The sequence below is a fragment of the Capra hircus genome, chromosome 8 (assembly GCF_001704415.2).
Source record: "Capra hircus breed San Clemente chromosome 8, ASM170441v1, whole genome shotgun sequence".
NCBI classification, from domain to species: Eukaryota; Metazoa; Chordata; class Mammalia; order Artiodactyla; family Bovidae; genus Capra; species Capra hircus.
In genome coordinates, this window is record NC_030815.1 from 20,455,454 (window position 1) to 20,476,052 (window position 20,599).

General features: G+C 40.2%; 1 protein-coding gene across 2 annotated transcripts in view; it reads left to right on the forward strand.

Moving 5' to 3' along the window:
• Window positions 1-20,599, forward strand: part of ELAVL2 (ELAV like RNA binding protein 2) — a 144,350-nt gene that overhangs the window by 96,586 nt on the left and 27,165 nt on the right. For both annotated transcript variants that reach the window (XM_013965873.2, XM_013965874.2), the window contains exon 4: window positions 6,854-6,957. In XM_013965873.2, coding sequence (XP_013821327.1) covers window positions 6,854-6,957 — 104 coding nt within the window. The remainder of the gene's footprint in view (window positions 1-6,853; window positions 6,958-20,599) is intronic.

The following is a 20,599-nucleotide window of genomic DNA, read 5'->3' on the forward strand; positions in this document are numbered from 1 at the left end:
TTTAAATAGTATTTGTAGAAAATTTTCATATGAAAAGTTTTATATGAACTGTTTGAAAAGGAATGTATCTCACATCACTCCCTTAGAAAGACAGAATTCTGTCACATTTGAGCATCTTGTCTCCTTTTGTTCTGTAACCATCTGGTGCGATGTAGGGACATGGATGGGGGAGCATGTTTATAAGGGCATCTCTCCTCTCAACCATAAGTTCCTGGAAGGCAGACGACTGTTTCTTCATTTGTTCGTCCTTTCCACCGCCCGCCCCCCATTAGCTTGTTCGTTCATTCATTGTTTCAGTGAGCATCTTAATAATCTGTGCTAGGGTCTTCTGTATCAGGATCTATGCTCAGCTTGCCCTTGCTCAACAGCCTGTGCGATGCGATGTCCAAACTGACTGAGTACCCGTATGTAGTAAGATAAAGGTGGATAATACAAGGGCTGTGGAAGGACTAGGAAAGGGCACTGAACAGTGAGCACTGGGAGTGAAACAAATTACAACGGGAAAAGGTCTCAGAGAAAGCCTTCGAGCAGTGCTCCCCTACCTTTTTGGCACCAGGGACCGGTTTTGTGGAAGACAGTTCTTCCATGGACCTGGGTGAGGGGGCTAGTTTTAGGATAATTCAAGTACTTACATTTATTGTGCATTTCGGAGAGCTGGACCATAAAGAAAACTGGGGCCCGAAGAATTGATGCTTCTAAACTGTGGTGTTGGGCAATACTCTTGAGAGTCCCTTGGACTGCAAGGAGATCAAACCAGTTCATCCTAAAAGAGATCAGTCCTGAATATTCATTGGAAGGACTGATGCTGAAGCTGAAACTCTAATACTTTGGCCACCTGATGGGAATAACTGACTCATTAGAAAAGACCCTGATGCTGGGAAAGATTGAAGGCTGGAGGAGAAGGGGACAACAGAGGATGAGATGGTTGGATGGCATCACCAACTCGATGGACATGAGTTTGAGCAAGCTCTGGGAGTTGGTGATGGACAGGGAAGCCGGGCGTGCTGCAGTCCGTGGGGTTGCAAAGAGTTGGACACGGCTTAGCAACCAAACTGAACTTAATTTCTATTATCATTACATGAATTCTACCTCAGATCATCAGGCATTAGATCCCAGAGATTGGGGACCCCTGTCCTAGAGGAGTAGATGTGTATTCCTGGCACAGGGAACTGAATATGAGTTTCTGGGTATCCATACTTGCAGGAGTCCTGGAAGTAAGCAAGAAGCTGATGATGACCTTGGAAACCAGATTATGATTGGGATTTTATTCTAGAAAGACTAGTTTTGGAATTAACAGGCATCTAGGGAAGGGATAATGGTTAGGATACTGTAGCAGTAATCCATGTTAGAATAATATGTGAGGACCTGTGTACTAATGCCTGGTGGGGCTGGAGGATTGGAGGGGTGGGGCAGAGTTAGCTGGTAGAACAAATAGGATGTGATACCCCAGTGGTAGAAGGTGCACTGAAATGAATCTGCTTACACAGCCTCTCTAATAAGACTATGAGCTACTTCCTTCAGGTCTTGGATCAAAAGTTACATTCAGGCCGGGGCCCACTCTCATCATTATATTTAGGTCAGAGGCCCTGATCCCATACCCCCAGCTCTCTACTCTGCTTCTTTTTTCCTCTTTAGCCCTTATTTTCTTGTAGTATATACTGTAGAGCTTGTGCTTTTGTTGTTTCCTAACCAGAATATAAATTGTATAAAGAGGCATTTTGTGTCTCTGCTGTATTCTCCAGGATTAGCAAAAAGTAGCTTTTCTAAAATCATTGAACAAATGAATGCTGAATGTTGGTGAAAAATATGTAAGATGACTTTTAACTACAGAACTTTATTTTTCACAATTCCGTGTTGAGAATGATCTCACTTAATATTGGTTGGATAAAATTAAATTAATGTACCAGGTTTGTAATCAAGAATTATGGTGATCTATTGCCTTTGCCTTTAAACCTGAGGGGGTAATTTGATATTCGGAACATTGGTAGTAATTTGAAATAGAAAAGACTAAATAAAGTGACCTTTGAATTAAATGGGTTCAGAAGATTGTGTATTTTTAATTAAAATATGCAATTAAAATTTTAATTAAAGTGTGCTATTAAAAGCAATGTAGGTGGCAAGGGAACGGCTGCAGCTTTGAGCTATGCACAGTTTGGGATAAATTGGAGTTTACTGTGTTTCCCACGAGCACTTTGTCACTGAACAGACTCTCTTCCTGTTTTCCTCTTCCTGCTCTGACCTCCCTGCAGCTCAGTGCACCTCAGCTGCGTTCAGAGACCCTTGGAGTGTCTCAGCTCTCTGCTTTCGATCACTTGGCCATGGTTCTAAGCAGCCTGTTTATAACTGTCCTCCTTATGCCAAGGAGCAGTTTGTAAGGGATTTTTCTGTCTTTTGTGAAGAAGCCATCCTTCTCTGTGGCATGTATTTAGATTAAAAAGAAGGGTGCGAAACAAAAGCCATTCACATTCACACACTATACAGAATACCATGTGCTGAAGTGCAGTATCGACCTGGAGTTTAAGGACCTACTTGAAGTCATAGGCCTATGACTGTTCAGAAAGCTTCCTCTGTAGTGACGTTCTAGAATCCCTGCCACGGCTGTTAGGACCAAGGCTAAGATGAATGGTTTCAAAGTCTCTGAGGACTATGGGGCCACAGGCAGCTTCACAGGACTCGTAAAGTTGCTACCAGAGGTTCTTTTTGACTTCTAAAGACAGGATTTATTGGTTTGAAGGCTTTTTTCGGGGGGTGAGCCTTGGCTTTGTTATTTTGTTCAGAATTTCTTTTGATCATGGTGGTTTCCATAATTGTTATACTTGGAATTTAAATGTAGAGCTTTATAAGTTTTTTAAAGAAGTGATTTTTGGTTTTGAGATTGTCAATATGCACATTCTAAATTCAGAATGACTTGAAAAATAGATTTGGAGGATATGGATAAATGATGCTTGGTTTTCAAGCCTTCCTTGGTAGTTTATGACTGTTACTAGCTGATGTATACAAAAGTGGGAGAAAGTGGTTCCAGGCTAAATTTTTTTTCCTTGATGTTTTACTTCCTTCTGCTTTTATTTTTTAAAAAATCTGCATTCGTAATAACCTGAAACAGGCACTATATAAACCAGGTGACTTTACACTGTCATAGGAATAACAGCGTACAAATTCATATAGACTGAAATTGATACTTGCACAAGAAGTACTGGAATTTAAGACAGTAGGCAGCTGTCTCGAAACTACTTTTTTTTTGGTAGAGCTCTGTTAGAAAATGCGTGGTTACATTATATTTCAAGCATACTGAAGATGGTCCAGGTTCATATATAAACTAGTCGTGAATTGAGAGAAGAACATAGTGTTTGAGATTCTTGGATTCGAGTTCTGATGACTACTTTCTGCTTGTTTTTTTTTTTTTTTTTTCCTCTCTGGTTTGAGGATACTGATCGACCTTACCCAGCTTCAGATAGCATTACTTCCTTACAGAAGAAGAATGAGTATCTCACAAGATCAATGTGAGGCTAAAATTAAACACTAAAACACCACACAGCTGAAAAATGAGAATGGGGAGAGGCTTGCCTATCTTCATATCATTTGTGATGCCTTTATATTTTAAGCATTCAGTACATGTTTGCTGACTTGATTAGCACACTTGAAAATGAAAATCTGTGAAGTTACTAACTCCCTTATAGTTCCAGTGCCAACGTGTTAGTGCGTCTACTGCAGTGGATTTAGGAATGAAGCCATTTAGCAGCAATTATCTCCTTTCATATTATTTTGCTTAGGGTGGTGATAACATTTTGCTTACCTTAAATACTAATTGATGAGTGTTGCTCTTCCTAATAACAGCACTAAACAGCTTAGAAACTTTGTGTCAGAGAGCTTGTTTAGGGATTAATATTGTTTGAGTGTACTCAGTTTCCAATAGTTGAAATTTGGTTGACTCATCATTAAAGCTAGCCATGGCTGCTGGAGGCGGTCAGATCAAAGACTCATTCAGTGGCTAGGTCATCTGATGGTGACATGGATGACATCAAAAAGTGTTAGTCACTCAGTCGTGCCCAACTCTTTGGGATCCCATGGACTGTATGTAGCCTGCCAGGTTCCTCTGTCAATGGAATTTCCCTGGCAAGAATACTGGAGTTGGTTGCCATTCCCTTTTCCAAGGGATCTTCCGAACCCAGGGATGGAACTCTGGTCTGCTGCATTGCAGGCATATTCTTTACTGTCTGAGCCACCAGGGAAGCCCATTGATCACATTGCCTTTGGGTAAATGAGTAACAGCCACTGTGCTTCTCATTTGCACATTTAGCAAACTTTTTGAGTGTCCCCAGCATGCTAGGAGTAAGAGCTTAGAGGAAGGGCAAGAGATGGCTAAGCAGACAGGATTTTGACTTTACCCAGCAACACAACTCCAGCAGGCCCCTGCTGCGCCAGAGAGTGACTTCAGTAGGCAATAAACTGTTCCTCTGAAGTGATGAATAACTTGAAGAATTTAGAAGAAAGACATCTAATATTTTAAAAGTGCATCTGTCAAAAGGCAGGCAGTCTTTATTGCAGAGTCACTTTGTACCCAGACCATTAGCACCTGGCCCTTCTTAGGGCTCCCAGAATCCTTATTTGCAGTCTCAGATTCTCTCTCACTATTAAAACTGTGATTTTCAGCCTTGAGTACATGTGTTAGAGTCACTAGGATTTAAGAAACTTGGTTTGTAATAGACCAATTTAAAAAAAAAAATTGGGGGAAAGGGACTCAGACACCAGTTTTTATTTTTATTAAGTGCTGTGGATGATTCCAGTGTACCAAGATTGAGAAAGGACTTTGATTAGAAACTGGTAAAATGTAAGTGTTAGTGTGGTGCCAACAGATAGGAGAAATGGACTCAGTGCTTGTGCAGTTGATAATTTGGTTTATTTTGTTATAGAATAGCAACGTGGAAAACCACCCAGTGTTCACTTTGCGTTTCCTTCCCCTGTTGTTTTGGTTTAATTTTAAATGAATGTGTGTAAACTCCTTAACATGTAGTGGATGTTATTTTTCCTTTATTTTTTCACTGGAGTGGTCTATCTCCATTGATAGTGAAAGTTCTCATCACTGACTCAGCAGTCTCATTAGGTGGGAATTATCCTTATTCTAGAAATAAGGAGGTTAATTACTCAGAGAGGTTAAGTTGTTTCTTCAAAGTCATACAGCTGGTAAACAGTGGAGCCAGGATTAGAACTTATGTGTGTTTATCTTCTAGCCCATATTCTTTCCATCATAAAGTGCTTCCTTGAGCAGCTTTTTTAATGTTCAGCCAGTTTGAATCCTGCTCAGTGATAACGGAACTGCAACACATTTCATGAGAGGCCACTATGCATGCAGTAGACACATGATAAATGTCAAATTAGAAAAAAAGCTGAATGCTTAAAACTTCAGTGATTCACATGCAACTTTAAGAAATCACATCTTTGAGTAAATCGCAATTTCTGTGAGTAGTGTGAGGAAAAAAATTTATGAACTGAGTTTTAGGTCTCCCCTCACCCCTTTTTATAAAAACAGGAAAAAATGTTTGATTAAAGAGTATAAGTTAGTAGTGATTATCGCCTCAAAATGATAGTGGTCCTCAAAATATAATCACAAGTTTTCATGGTTATTAGGTATTTAGTCTTCTCTCTCCCTCTCTCTCTTTGTATACATGTGAGGAACCATGTTAGGAAAACTAGAGTGGCCTTTCTAAATACCTGTATTCACAAATACTTAGACTTAAGGGTACCACTTAAAAGAAAAAATATTCTCTCACTTTGCTATGAAATTGATCCAAAAATGGTAGTTTATAGAAAGCATTTGGACCTTTACTGGGAATCTTCCAGGAAACCCTCAGTTGGTTTGGTTTGACTTTTAGTAGACTAAACCTTTTAATGACCATTTTTGTCACCACCTTTTTAGTATTTTTCATCTTGTCAAGCTGAGAAACTTTCCTTTAGTTGAAAAATGGAGACCTTTAGGGTTGACTTTACTTGTCTGTGCATTCCATTGATTCCAATCTCTTGTTATTTCCTGTTCCTTGAGAATCGGGACACATCAGTGAGCCAAGGACGAGAGGTCTCAGATGATGGATAAAAGCAACAACAGACTCATTTAGAAGCAACTCTTATTCCAAAATTTTTCTGTTATGTTATTTTTATGTTTTTTCTTTTCTTTTCCATATATTCTTACGGGTTTGTATGTCTTCAGCCATGAATCTTTGTATTCATATTTCCCTTTATTCCTTAGCTAGGCTTTCAGACCCCTTTAGTAAATTGGGTTTAGTTTATTTGAATAAGCTCTCCTCTAAAATTAATGTACTTATGCGCACACACACATAGATTACATGTATACACACACACACTCATGATTCTCCACTATTTTAGACTCTGAAATAATTGTACTTGGTAAAGGCTGTAAACTTATCAGGGTAATGTGTACAGAACACTGACAGATTCTTGGTTGATGATTTTTACTTTCCAGTTTTATGTGTAAGGAAACTGAAGCTGAACAAGTCGTGCCCGTGAAGCCCACACAGCAGCTCCGTGGCGACTTGCACCCACAGTTGCCTTGCTGCTGGGCGCTGGGGCTTAGGCACGGCATGTGCAATGGAACACTGGGGATGTGTGTTTTTTAAACAGCACAGCTTGCTGTGTTGTAACTGATGTTTAAACTTGAAGCTGTAATAGACAGGAGATGAAAAAGGCCACATGTGTATTTCTAGAATTAATGTAGACTTCTTTTTACTCTTGAGAAAATATGCTGGCGTTAATGACAAGACTTTGTGCCAGAACGAACACGGATGTCTGTCATCTGCGGTGGAGAACTAATGTATGCCTTTCTCCCCTTCCCTTTCATTAGGGCAGAGCTTGGGATATGGCTTTGTGAACTACATTGACCCTAAGGATGCAGAGAAAGCTATCAACACCCTGAATGGATTGAGACTTCAAACCAAAACAATAAAAGTATGTTTACATTCTTTTTTTTATATCTACTCACAGAACAGAGGTTTAAAAAAATTAAGGTCTCTTTGTAGCTCTTTCCTTTATTCATTTTGTGCCCATATAGACACGTCTCTGGGAGGCATAGCAGAATTTTTTGGTTTGTTGCCTGATGGGGGAGACTTTATTCGTGAGTACTACATGTATGTGCTTGTGCTTAGTCCCTCAGTTGTGTCGGACCGTTTGTGACCCCATGAACAGTAGCCCACCCGACTCCTCTGTCCGTGGGATTCTCCAGGCCAGAATATTGGAGTGGGTTCCAACTACATGTACTGCATTGGGCAAAAAGTTCGTTCGAGTTTTTCCATTACAATTTACAGAAAATCCCCAGTGAACTTTTTGGCCAACCCAATAATTGCTTGTGTATTAACAAAGGGACAGAGCAGCAACTTTCTTAGCTAAGTATGTTATGAAACTTAGTGATTTAAACTTCCATCCATTATAGTGAATTACTTGCCTATAACTTGAAAAAACTGAATCCGTTTCTTCTAGCAGAGGGATCAGAGCAGGCAATGGCACCCCACTCCAGTACTCTTGCCTGGAAAATCCCATGGATGGGGAGCCTGGTGGGCTGCAGTCCATGGGGTCTCGAAGAGTCGGACACGACTGAGCGACTTCACTTTCACTTTTCACTTTCATGCATTGGAGAAGGAAATGGCAACCCACTCCAGTGTTCTTGCCTGGAGACTCCCAGGGACGGGGGAGCCTGGTGGGCTGCCGTCTATGGGGTTGCACAGAGTCGGACATGACGGAAGCGACTTAGCAGCAGCAGCACAGGGATTGACAGTCTTGTTCTGTAAAGGGCCAGGCAATAAATACGTTAGCTTTGCAGGCCATTATCAAATGTAAAAATCATTTTTAGTTCTCAGGTCATAGAAAAGCAGGTCCTTGAGCTACTGTTGGACTCTAGTCTAGCAGATACAGCTTACTTTGAGGAGACTGACTAGGAGAGTGTATATGCCACACGGGTTTTTTTTTTTTTTTTCTGTTATAGTTTTCTTTTCGTGACAAATGGTAAATAACTTGATGGATGTTTTCCCTGCCTTTTTGAATTTTTGAAATTCTGATGTAAATTCTCTCTGGATAAGAAGTTAATACAGTTGGCTGTGTAGATTTCTTTCCCTTTAGAAGATAAAAGGGACGTTGCCTCTAGCAAACGCTTAGTACACGTGCCATCAATTTTCCCTCTCCTGCCCAGTGCAGACATTCCCGATCATTCATGGCAGCCTTTCTCACTGAGTCTGGATGTGGCTTCCAAATATTTGTCAAAATAGTGTTCCAGACAACCTCTATCAATTGACTGAAGTTGGAACCTATTTTCCACCCTTGATTTAAGAAGTCAGCTCAGACCATAGCCTGGAGTGGTGAGGGGAAGTTAGTCAAGGCTGACTGTGGTATCCATCTTGCTTAGAGGCTTGTCTAGGAGATTTCTGCTCACTTTTTCAGGTATCTGGAAATGCGGTGTCATCTTTGTGTTTAAAAGTTGCTTCTCTCAGAGTTGTCAGTTAAGGTAATTCATTAGCCTGGGGTAGTTTTGACATCTCATTCTTTATATTTATTGGCTCGGAGGAAAGATGCCTCCCACCTCTGTCTCATCTAAAGGAAACTGTATGCAGTGACCCCCAAATATACATGAAGGTAAGATGTCTGAAATTCTACATGCTTCTTGGTCAAGAAAACATCCCAAGTACGAAATGGCTAATTACTAGATCTCTAGTTTATTCTAAGATCACAGCGGACTTGTTTGTTTTGACCTTGGTTTTTCAATCTGGAGTGTCTTTTCTAATTGTTTACTCTTCTTTGCCTGCTCTCTGTTACAGAGATGAACCTTTTAATAGTATTTCTAAGTGTAATGCTCAAGTACCTTTAAAAAAGAAGACATCCAGTGTCCAGTTACCTTTTCCTGTTGTTTTGCGAACACTGTCCTACTGCAGATTTTTGTGAGGCTCCTCAGTGTCAGTTGACTTCAGGATTGTTGCTCATGAATCGTTGTTAAGAAAATGGAAGACTGATGGTTGGATTGACACGCCCTTTTCTCCATTCCAGAAATAAGCACCCTTGTTTCACTCCTAGTGGGTCGGTTCTTTTGCTCTACATCAGTTCTTTTTGCAGTAAGGTCCACACGAAGGTAGAAATGCAGGAGAAATGGGTCTCCATAGAAGAAATGTCCATGGCCTGCGGAGAGACCTTTGGTGACAGCTGCCTCCTCTGTCTGTCACCGGGCCTTCTCTCCCGGGCCCAGCTGCTCAGGCAGAATACATGCAAGAAAGGACAGTCATGCCTTGTGGCTTTTATACCATGACATCTGCCACTTCTCTTCAGATTTTCTGGGAAGGGGGTGGGCGTGGTAGGTAAGCAGCAGGCTTCTTCTTTCCCACCCCTCTCATCAGGGATATCAAATTACAGCTGGTGGCCTCAATTTGGCCCCGATTTATCTCAGGCAAAGCAGATCATTTCCCAAAACTACATAGTACCATTTTTGTCTGTCTGTTCTTTCTGATTTTTTTTCAATTAGATGTATCGTGTGTTCTCATGCAACATCTGAGCAAGGTTTTTCCTAGTGTTCCCTGCTTTCATAGTTTTGGGAAGCTGTATTTAAGCCTTTCTGTTTCCTATTCTATGAATCAGTTTCTCTTTTTGCTTCCTGCAGTCCATCCTGGTGGAGGCTCTGAAGCTAATCTTAAAAAAGCACCACTTTCCTCATACTGCTTCTCACTCAAAATTCTCTATTCCCCTACTGTTTCACCATATCATTTGGCTTAACTTTGGAGTGACCCAGCATTGTCACTGAGTACTGTTCTCCACAGTAGTCAGGCTGGCTCTTCCATGGCAGGCTCATCTTATTCACAGCCTCTGCACAAATGCTTTTATGGCTACCCTGGCATATTCTTTCTCACTCAGTTTAATAGCAGCAATCCCATCTTTTGGAGTCCATCTGAAGTTCTTCTTGCTGCTGCCTTTCTGGGTTTTGCTAACTCAGGTTGGGTCTCTCCCTTCTTTTGAAATAGTCCATGAGGGATCATAGAAGTTTGGGGATGGAAGGGGACCCGTATTTAGTTCAGACTTAAGCATTAACCTCTACCCGCAGTAAAAAAGTTGAGACCTAAGTGGTAGTCACAGAGTTTAGCTTAGACCAGGCCGTTGAAGTCAGAGCTGTGACTCAAATCTTTGTCTTTTGATATCTACACTAAGAGTGTTACGATGACACCGTATTTTCCTTTAGAAAGCTGTCGTAGATTGATTAATACATGTGTCATTTATAAGTATGCAAGTATTTGTGCACTCCTTGAGCTCAGGTTTCTCTCATGGCTTCTGAGCCACCTATGCATTTGGTAGAATTCCTATTTATTGGACTATTGAATCAGTGCATCAAGTGCTGTGAAAGGTGGTTTATTTAGCAGTTTTTCCTGGGGCTTCCTAGTAGCATTAGCCCAGTAGGGTTTTGTGTAATAGATGGATGGTATGTTGAATAGATGACAAATATTCACTGTTTCTGCAATGAGTGAGGCAAGAGTCCCACAGTCACTGAGAGGAGGACGAGTTAGAAATACAGATTCTGGGACCTACTCCAGATCTACTCAGTCAGTGTCCAGAGGGACGATGCGGGAATCTGTTTTTTTGTTTTGCAGGTAATTTGTGACAGTGAGTCTAAGACCTAACACTTAGGAACCACCAAAATGTATATGGGTTCTCTAAATGCTTGGTACTTTTGCATGCAGAGTTCCATTTGTGTTCATCTTTTACCTTGATAATCTTGTGGATAATGCTCTTAACTGGAATATTAATCGTGATTTTACTTTAATGCCAATTCAACATTTGGAGTAAAAAGAAGTTCATACTATCTTCACTTTTTAAAAGATGTGGCTTAGAAATGAGAAAAGTTCACCTTATGTTAGAGATTTGTTATGTACAGTAGCATTTATAGGTTAAACGTTCAAGGTGGCAATTCTCTTAAGGTTCAGTTTTTTTTCCTGGTTGAGTTAATGTCCCAGCAGCTTACATTGCTGGTGATAAGAGGCAATCATGATGAGTAAAGCCTGCCCGTGTTCTCCCTAATAATGAGCTGGTAAGTAAAGTGTGGATATTACAAGATGTTTTTAGCTTTGGCTACTAGGGAGGGTAGTAAAAAGGGAGTAAATGCACAATTTTTTCCGCTCCTAAGGGAAAACGAATTCTTTAGGTTAATGGTATCAGACCTAGATTCATGCTGAGCAGAGTAAAACACTCATTTCTGAAAATACAGACTTCCCCCCCCAACATCAAGTGCTGTGAATAAGAGAATATCACATATACAGTAAAATCTATATCTTGATCCCAGCTTCTCCCCTTTCTACAGTGGGCCTAGGAAGTTTTATTCCACCAAGTGGCTTTGCTTTGTTTGAAAGTAGTAGGAGCTGTTGGGCTCCCAGGTGGCTCAGTGGTAAAGAATCTGCCTGCCAGTGCAGGAACCACAGGCTCCGTCCTTGGGTCGGGGAGATCCCTTGGAGGAGGACATAGCAACCCACTCTAGTATTCTTGCCTGGGAAATCCCATGGACAGAGGAGCCTGGTTGGCTACGGTCCGTAGGGTCGCAGAAGAGTCGACACAACTTAGTGACTAAACGCAACAGCTAGGAGCTGTTATCTTAAGGAATAGAGAACTTTTCATCTTTATTGATAGGTTCCCTTGTGGCTCAGCTGGTAAAGAATCTGCAATGTGGGAGACCTGGGTTTGATCCCTGGGTTGGGCAGATCCCCTGGAGAAGGGAATGGCTACCCACTCCAGTATTCTGGCCTGGATGGGGTTGCAAAGAGTGCCTTTCACTCTCACCCCTAGAAATCCATGTCTCCTCTCTCAGAGCAGAAAAACAACCTGTCTGGAAATGCTACTGCCTAAATTTGAATTTGATTGACTCGATTTTTCTTAATCATCAGACATAAGTCAGATTAAACCTTACCTTTGCTTAAAAATTATTAATTGACATACATTAATGTGGAATTTCTCATTAAAATAATTAAACTGCCATTTCTGTCTATACGAAAAAACTTAACAATAGGAATATTAATTAGAAATAGTAATGTCTATTCTGTAAAGTGTTCAGTTTAATAGAGAGCAATTAAGTAAAGCTTAATACACCTTTTTTCTGAGCTACTGTATTGCTTTTAATTTTTGTTAAATTTATACCTTTTCTACCTGTAGCTTATCCTTTTCTCAATTAATAAATGTCATGTTTGTTGACTGTTTTTCTGTTTGGCATGAACTGCATCCTTAATATAGGAGGAATCTATACATTTCTAGTTTTACCCTCCGTGATACTGTTTAAGTGATTTAACTGGTTGTATAAGCTTGGATGGACTCGGATCTTTTAACCATTTTAAGTTTCTATTTATATCCATAAAATCTTTAAAAATAACCAACTTATCACTGAGTCTATTTATTACCCGAGTCTCTTAACTTTCCATAGTGTTCCAAATTCTTTTCTAAGAAAAGGTGTAACTGTTTTTAATGAACTTATGGCTGTCACATAGGATGGTTTGGTTGAGAATGCATTTAGAGTGAAGTGCAGCACCCTGTCCTGAGGCGGTAACAGTTAACTCTTTACACTGTTGAATGTTTAGCAGACACAGTAACATTTGCACTGGAAAACTTGTCTGTCTCAACTCTGGGTTCACGATTATCTGGGATGGGCGTTGGTTTTTGTCTGTCATTTTTAGTTGTCATTTTATAAAATTTAATTCTGAACCTGAGGAAATAACCCTGTGGCTGCTGCATAAACCATCTCCCCACTCAGTAGTGGAGGAAAGGGCATGGAAACAGGAAGGGGAGTGAAGGTGGACTCTAGGCTTGCCTCTTGTTGGGGGCTCTCTTTAAAGTGTCTGCAGCACTATTCTGGGGTATGGGTTTTCCAGCAGCAGGAAAGCTGAGAGTTCATACTTCTGCTGGGAAGTTTGGAAGCGGGTGTTAGGGAAATCACATAGAATTAGCTAGAGGAGAAAGCAGGGTGAGGAGTGGTGTGGAAGTGAGCCTGAGTGCAGGGTCTGAAAAGGGACGTGTGTCGGGCTGAGTGAGGAGCCTTGGCTTTCTTTATACTGTAGGTAAAGGAGGCCCAGAGTTTTCAGCAAATCAGTGACAGGGTTGGACTTGGGTGTTTCTTAGGAGGGGAACATCTGCCTTGGATTTAAACTCCGCATCCCTCTGAGCATCTCGAGCCACCTCCGGCTCTTGTGGCTTATTTACGCAGTTGATATTTCTCATGAAGGTACGAAGTGTAAATGCTCATAGAAGAAGTGTGGGCTTCACAAATTTATAAGGCCTCTTCTGTAAAGTACCCATCAGTTCAACAAGAGTATAGATCATCATTGACCTTTTATCTTGACCAGACTGGGAAATTTTGAAAGTAATAGTCTGAAGGACAGACCTCACAGTAACTTGACAACTTTTGAGATGTTATCCTACGTTTATTATTTATCTGATCAGGTCTCTGTGGAGAGACAAATGGAAACTTTGAGTAAATGATTTCTGTGCCTTTTTTAAGAAAATGAGATTGGGTGTATGTTTTTCTAATTTCATTTTTAACCCATGATCTGGAACTTTCTGGAGCCAAATTCTAAGTGTATTATTTCTACATGTGATTATCAGAAACTCTTCACTGCATTTGAACAAACCTCGCATCTATATTGAATCCAATTTACAGTTTATGTGAAATGAGGAATAATAGATTTTTTTTTTGAGTAGTATGTTTTTTGTGGAATGCTCTACTGTCAACTTTGATTTTTTTCTTTCTTTAAAAATAAAAATCTCCAGAGGTTGTTATTATCTAGGGGGTCTGGCAGGGTCCAGAACCTGGTCCTGACTTCAGGCCTGTTGCGTTATTTCTGCTCCTTACAAGCTTTGTCCATAGTGGGAATCAGATATTGGAAGGTTCCCAGGGGGCCATACCTTGGCATTCTCTGAACAGCTTTTCTGTAGAAGATACTTCTCCATGGTTGCTGGAGCAAAGGCTAAGACTGCACAGAAGGAAGGTTGAAGAGGAGGGTTCCTGGGGTCAGTGTCCTAGCCCACTTCCTGTCCATCCCTGCTTGTGAGCCACGGAGGGTGGCAGTGGGAGAGAGTCTTAGCAGCTGACCTAACCCATCTTCCTTGGGAGGGATTTTGTAGATCATTTTATTACGCAAGTGTGGCCCTGCATTTCCTGCCTATTTCATACATGTACACCAGCAAAGGTATTTCTGATGCAAGGCACTGTTAGCACTTCTTTGCTTAACTTTTCTAGTGCTCTTTAAGGGTAGGGTAGGGCTTGTTGTTGTTCATGTATAACCCAGGAGAAGTAGTACTTGCTCAATTTGGTGGCTTCACCCTGTTGTTCCAGACCAACTAGAGAAGTTAAGTAGGTGTGCCGCCTTGTAACAGAGCCTCAGTTCCTTGCTGTATCTGCTTTTGTGTAGTGTGTTCATAGGACTTTTATTCGTCAGTTTGTCTGGATTCATGCCAAAACAGCAATAGTTTCTTGTAGCCCTTTGGCCAGTGAAATGAAGTGCAGGTTAAGGGACTTGTTCAGAAGTAATATAGCTAATAATAATACTGCTAGGAACAGGAAAGGGCCATGGTGGCCAATGCTGGCACCTTTTATGGTTTTCTTTCCGTTTCACGTTACTGATATTAAGATATTTATACTACTATAAACAAATCGAATAGTGTCCTGAAGACCTTGATTTGGGGCTCTTAGTACCCTGAGATTTTCTGAACCAGTTTTATTAGGTGCAGGGGGTGGAACAGTGCCTGGTGATGGAAAAACTCTGTTGTCTTTCAGGCTGAGCACTGGAGATAGCCAGACCTCCACTTTGAGAAGAAAACTGCTCTCTGGAGATCCTGTTTAGCAGATAGGTGAATTAACATTTCAATGGTAATTGGGCAGTAAAAGAATTATTATAGTAACTTTCTCAACCTCTGTTTTGTAGGAGACCATTCATACTTCCAGAATGTTTTTCTGGCAGGATCCTTTGAGTCCTAGATGCTAGTTTAAAAATCACAGCAAAGCGGCATTTCTCTCTCTCTAAATTTGTGTGGACTCTTTAGAAAAGCATGTGTGGTCCATTTTCTTCTACTCCCATCTCTGCCAGGTTTTCCTTTAGCATCGGTTCTCAGCCACAAGTACTGCGTCAGAATTCCTGGTGGAATTTTTGCTTCAGAAAGTTTCTTGGCATGCTATTTATGAACAAGCAAGAGAGGCGGCTATGTTGTGAAAACAACACAGGAAATCTGTTCCTTACTGTGCCCCGCCCCCCTTCTTTGAGAAGAGCTCCTTTGAATGCTGCATTAGGACATACGGCCCCAAGTCCCAGATGCGTGTTCTGCTCTTGTCTGTTGGTCTAGTTTCCTCAGCTATAAAATGGTAGAGATGGTACCAGGTTACTCAGCTCCTGTGAAACATTTGGCCTGAGATCTAGAGGTAGAAAATACTTGTGTTGGCCTGTTATTTTCAGAAACAGAAGATCAAGAATATTTCATTTTTTTTTAGTTTGCATTTTCTATATTAAAGTGATATTTTTAGAAGTCTAGTTGGGGGGAATTAAGAAGCTAGTTTTATTCTGAAGAAAGTAGTCACAGTGTTTAATTCTTTAATTTTGTTGGATATTTAAAAAATGGCTCTAGTTACTTGAGTTATAGAGAAGTGGATTGTGAACAAAAATAAATCATGCTAATAGGCTTTCTTCTGGGTCATTAGTACCAGGTTACCTCCTCCCAGGGGAGAGAGAACCTTAATCCTTCCTGCACAGGTTCTGGGCTTGCTAATGAGTCTTGAAATGACCCTCAGGTGAGCCGCAGGAAGGAAACGCAGAGCATCTGCCTGGCCCCGGAAACTGATCATTCAGAAAATGCTTTAGTTTCCCCAGAGTGCTTCTTTAGAAGTCTGGCCATTTCTGCTTGCTTCGCCCAAACAACCCTGTTCACGTTCCTAGAAAGATTCTGGAGTCACATGGAATCAAGCACGGCAGCCTTTTCCAGAGACAGGCCATTGAGCCATATATAGTGGGTCTACTTCTTGGAAATAACCTTTGGGTGGGTTTTATGGACTTTGTTTTACTTCTGCATTTTTGTATTTGCTGGTGATTTATAGTCACATACACTTTCAAGATACCTGGGAATCTGTGTTATTCAGAAATTAATGCTGGTAGATGGCAAAGAGGAGGGCTTGACATCTATAATTTTTATGAGCTCCTCAGGAAATCCAAAAATACACCCCAGAGTTTGAGGATTACCTCTTTAAAATCCCTCGACATAAGGGACTGCTAAAACTTTAATGTTCGTCAGAATCACTGTGGTGCGTTGGTTAATAAAATGCAGATTTCTGGACCCTAGTCAAGACTTACTGAATATGATGACCTACAGGGTGAGGCCAAGAAAGTTGTAGTTAAACAGCCAGCACAGGTGATTCTTAACAGGTGGTGGTCTAACCTGAGGACCACTGTTTAGTGGTTTACACTTGGACAGCTTTCTGGTGCTTGTTTTAAAACATGTAAGTAAGATTTTCGTTTTGTGGTCTTGTGATTAATGGGCGTAATTTTAATGAATATAATGCCCTATCTACCCTCCCCCTTTCTCTTTCTCACACACATGTGCCCATGCACTCATTTCCAGAGCATTTGAATGTCATTACATACTTCTAGCATTACAAGTACGTAAACATCATGTAGTGCCTGATTCTCAGAGCAGGGAATTTGCAGCATGGCTGTTCTGGGGCCTGTTCGTTTAAAATGGCTATTTCATAGTGTAGAGATTGGGAGTTGAATTTTGTGGTCCAGATGGTTGTGAATCCTTAGATTATGGAAGTTGCTTTTGTAGTACAATAAAAGTTGGTCTCGTTTTTATAAGTGCCTAGCCACACTCCTGACCCACCCTCCCTGATATCTGGATATTTGGACTTCCCAGGCAGGGTCCAAATAAATGGAAATTTGTGCTCTTATAAAGGACTCTTCCACATAGTGTGTTAAAAATATTTAAAGAAAAAACTTTACAGTATGCTACTTTAATTTATAAACGTTTTGACCTATAAACTGTATTTTGTCTCAAAGCTGTGGGAAAGCAGTGTGTACATACTGTTGCCTAAAGGGTTAGTATGTGTCTCTTCTGCTCAAATTTGCAAAAAGGGTTAATAAGTACTTGTCACCAACTTGCAGAATTTTCCTTCCTGTTCTTCTTCATTAACCAGTGTTCTTGGGGGAATTGTGAAATATGCATTGTCTGCAAACTACTCTGAAGCACAAAGTCAAATGAACTGTGAAGGTGAGGGCTAAAAACACCCCTCTCACCTTTGTACTTTGTTCTTTGAGTATTAAAGAACATTGATCTGCCAAGTGGCAAAGGGGATACTATTTGGCGGTTTAATTACAGCCAGTGAATGTTATTGATGCTATCAATCAGTGAGACCCAGGGAAAGGGCATGGTGCCAGACCATTCTGTGCTCCCAACAGTGTAATTAAATACCGAAGGACTAGATTCTCAAGGTAAAGGGAGGTGCTTCCGCACATCTGAAGGAGGAGTACGCTCTGTCTTGCAGCGGGGGTAAAGGTGGCTGGCCCCTGCTCACGGCCGCCTGTACATTTCTGGAGGAGTTCTGTGAGTGGCAGTGGTACGGTCTCTTCTTTGTGTACAGTTAGGGTTGTTGGTGTTTTCCTTAAAAATCCTCTCTCTTTTCAGATCTTCACAGCTGTCATTTAAAAGCCTCTAGAAATACAATAATTGCTTTCTGTTAAAAGCTGTTTTGGGGGGAATATATAGCCCAGGTGTCTAATAGATATTTGGAGAATGAGAGATGGTCTTTGAATGAGACTATTAGTCCTGCAAATCAGTTCATTTAAAAAAGCTTTCCCCATGATTATTCTCTAATGTCTAATCATGTTGAGAGAAAAATATCTTGGCTGGTTTGAACTTAGAAAGCATTCAGTGATATTTCAGGAGTTATTCCTTTTAAATCATCTATTGAACACAGTTTTCATAGTTGTATAGCTTAGGTCAGGTCTACAACATCTGTGTAGGTGAAACTTTAGTTGGCTGTAGGGAAGGCTTGTAATAGCGTTTCTGTTATCCTTTTATCATATATTTCATACACACACCCTCACACACTGTGTCTGACACACAAATCTCCATCTAGGCCTATTTGAGAGAGAGGAAATGCCATAGCTAATCCAAAATGTTTTCTGTTACTGCCTCTTTTCTTTTTAATTGATGTATAGCTTGTAATGACGGAGGGTTACCAAAGACAATCTACCCTTGAAAGAGATTGGATTTCTGATTTTTTCCCAAAGGATATATGCATACACGTACACGCTAGATCCATGACAAATGAGTCAAATCAGGCCCCAGAACAAGTCTCAGCTATTGTAATGTACTTGTAATACAGGATTGGGTTGTAGGTTGTTTATATTTCTCACAGGTGTTTGAAGGGGGATTGTTGAACTATCTTCTCCTTTGTTTAGATCAGGAAGATTGTTAGAATTTTTTTTCAAAAGTTTGAGGAATAATGTTTTTAATATACATTAAAGGTTTACTGAAACTGCCTCGTTGCATTATATAGAGCCATAACAAGACCAGTGGTCAGCCTCCCAAGTTGGGAAGGTCATATGCTTTAAAAGTCTATATTCATCATACATGTACTTTTCCCCCTCTTCTCCCTTGCCACCAAGGGCAAAGGTATTATCATAATGTTAAAATAATTGCAAATTATTTTAAGACTGTATAATCATGGTTTTACAGTCTTGGGTAGGGGATATCTGTGAGTAATTAAATAATTCTGGGGGCATTTTGAGTGGCTAGTATGTCCGGGTCAGCTTTGCTCAGTGTTGAAGCAGTGCTAAAATGTGACACGATACAGTCTTGTCCTTGACATCCCCGTGTAGTAGGGCAGACAGCACTTACTTTATGTGACCGTCATGTGGATGTGCGGTAAGTGAATGCAGAATTCAGTGGCAAAGGACATGTCACTGGCTGCTAAGAGGCCTCTGAAACGGTTTCAGAGGTGATAGGGTTTTACAAAATAGGATTATCAGGCAGAGAAAGAAGAATGGTATTACACATGAAGGGATGTCTGATCCGGAGGCACAGAGGCCATTGTGTGACATGGACCTTCCTGGAGGAAACTACATCTGAAAATGATAAAAGTGTGCTTATTCTATCAGAATGATTCTACAAAAATGATTGGTAAAGAAGATTTAATCCAACCTAGCCCTGTATTTTACATTTATCCTTTTTTTTTTTAAGTGAAGACTTAATTTATAAGAGGAACTATAGGAATGAATTTGGGCAGATTAATTATTCGTTTGTAAACACGTTATCTTCCTTGTTTTGAAAAGATCCACTGTGACCCTTGAGACAAATGGTACTGAGAAGAAATTTCTCTTTGGAGTATTTAGTATCCACACAGAGATAGGATCATTATATTTTCATTACAGTATGTATACGTAGGCCAAAGAAGACTTAGATATCTGAGCTATAATTGTAGTGAAGTAGTTTTTTCTTCTAGTTACAGAACAAAAGAAAACTTACTGTAGATGGTTTTCCTTTTTTTATTGCCACACTAATTTTTGACTGTTCTCCTCACCCAGCTTATTATCTCAATATTATATATGTGTGTGACATACATGTGTATTTCTGTAGCCCATTACTCCCTTTTTATAAAAGCTTGACTGTGACATTTAAGGCTATAGAATTACTATTCATTGTCCTATAGAAATTTTTATCCTTTCACATCTGGCTTCTTCATCCTCCCAAGATTCCAGTCTGATTCTCATTTCCTACCTTGGGTCATCCCTGCTATACTGCTATATACCATTGTCATTACTTCTAAGTTTTATTTGGCTAATAAAGCATTTATTTTTCACTGCATTTTATCTTTCTCTCCTATTTGGTGGTCTGCCCTCTGAGAGCAGGCAATCTTTGTCTTCAGAGCACCTAATGGAATACTTATGCTTCTGTTTATAATTTCTGAATGAGGAAGTTTCTATCTATTGACTCACAAGAAAGAGTGGAGACCTGCTCAGTATACTCAAAGATGGGAAAATTCATAATATAAGTGAAATTAAAAGTGAACCTGTCTCTTCCTGTTAGGTGTTCTGATTCAATGAGGATGTGGTAAAATGATTAAGGGACTTACCAACTCTTTCTCCTTTTCTACAATAAATGAAGATGTAACTGCTATTTTTCATGTGAGATTTTCTACATAATGTCCATGACTCTCTGTCTTTGTCTATCGTCTGTGTCTCTTTTGTAGATTCTTTTTTCCTCTCTCAAATCTTAGATGGAGTATGTGAAAGCCCTAGAATATTTAACCTACTGAAATTGATGTGCTGAGAACCTTTTTCTTTTCCCACACTTTACCAACCAGTAAAAAACAGCTTAGTTTTTATTCTTAAACAGCTCCACTTTACTTAGATCAGCTGTGGTATGTAGTCCCTTCTGTAGGTTTCACTTTCTAACTCAGCTTTTTAATCCATCAACAATGCCTTAGACATACTAGATGCTCAGATACTACATAAATCATATTTAAAGTTTATTTTTGAAGGTGAAGTTGTGACAGGTATCCTGATAGTATGGTTTTTGTTGGAGGTTGCATCTGATCACGTATCAGAAT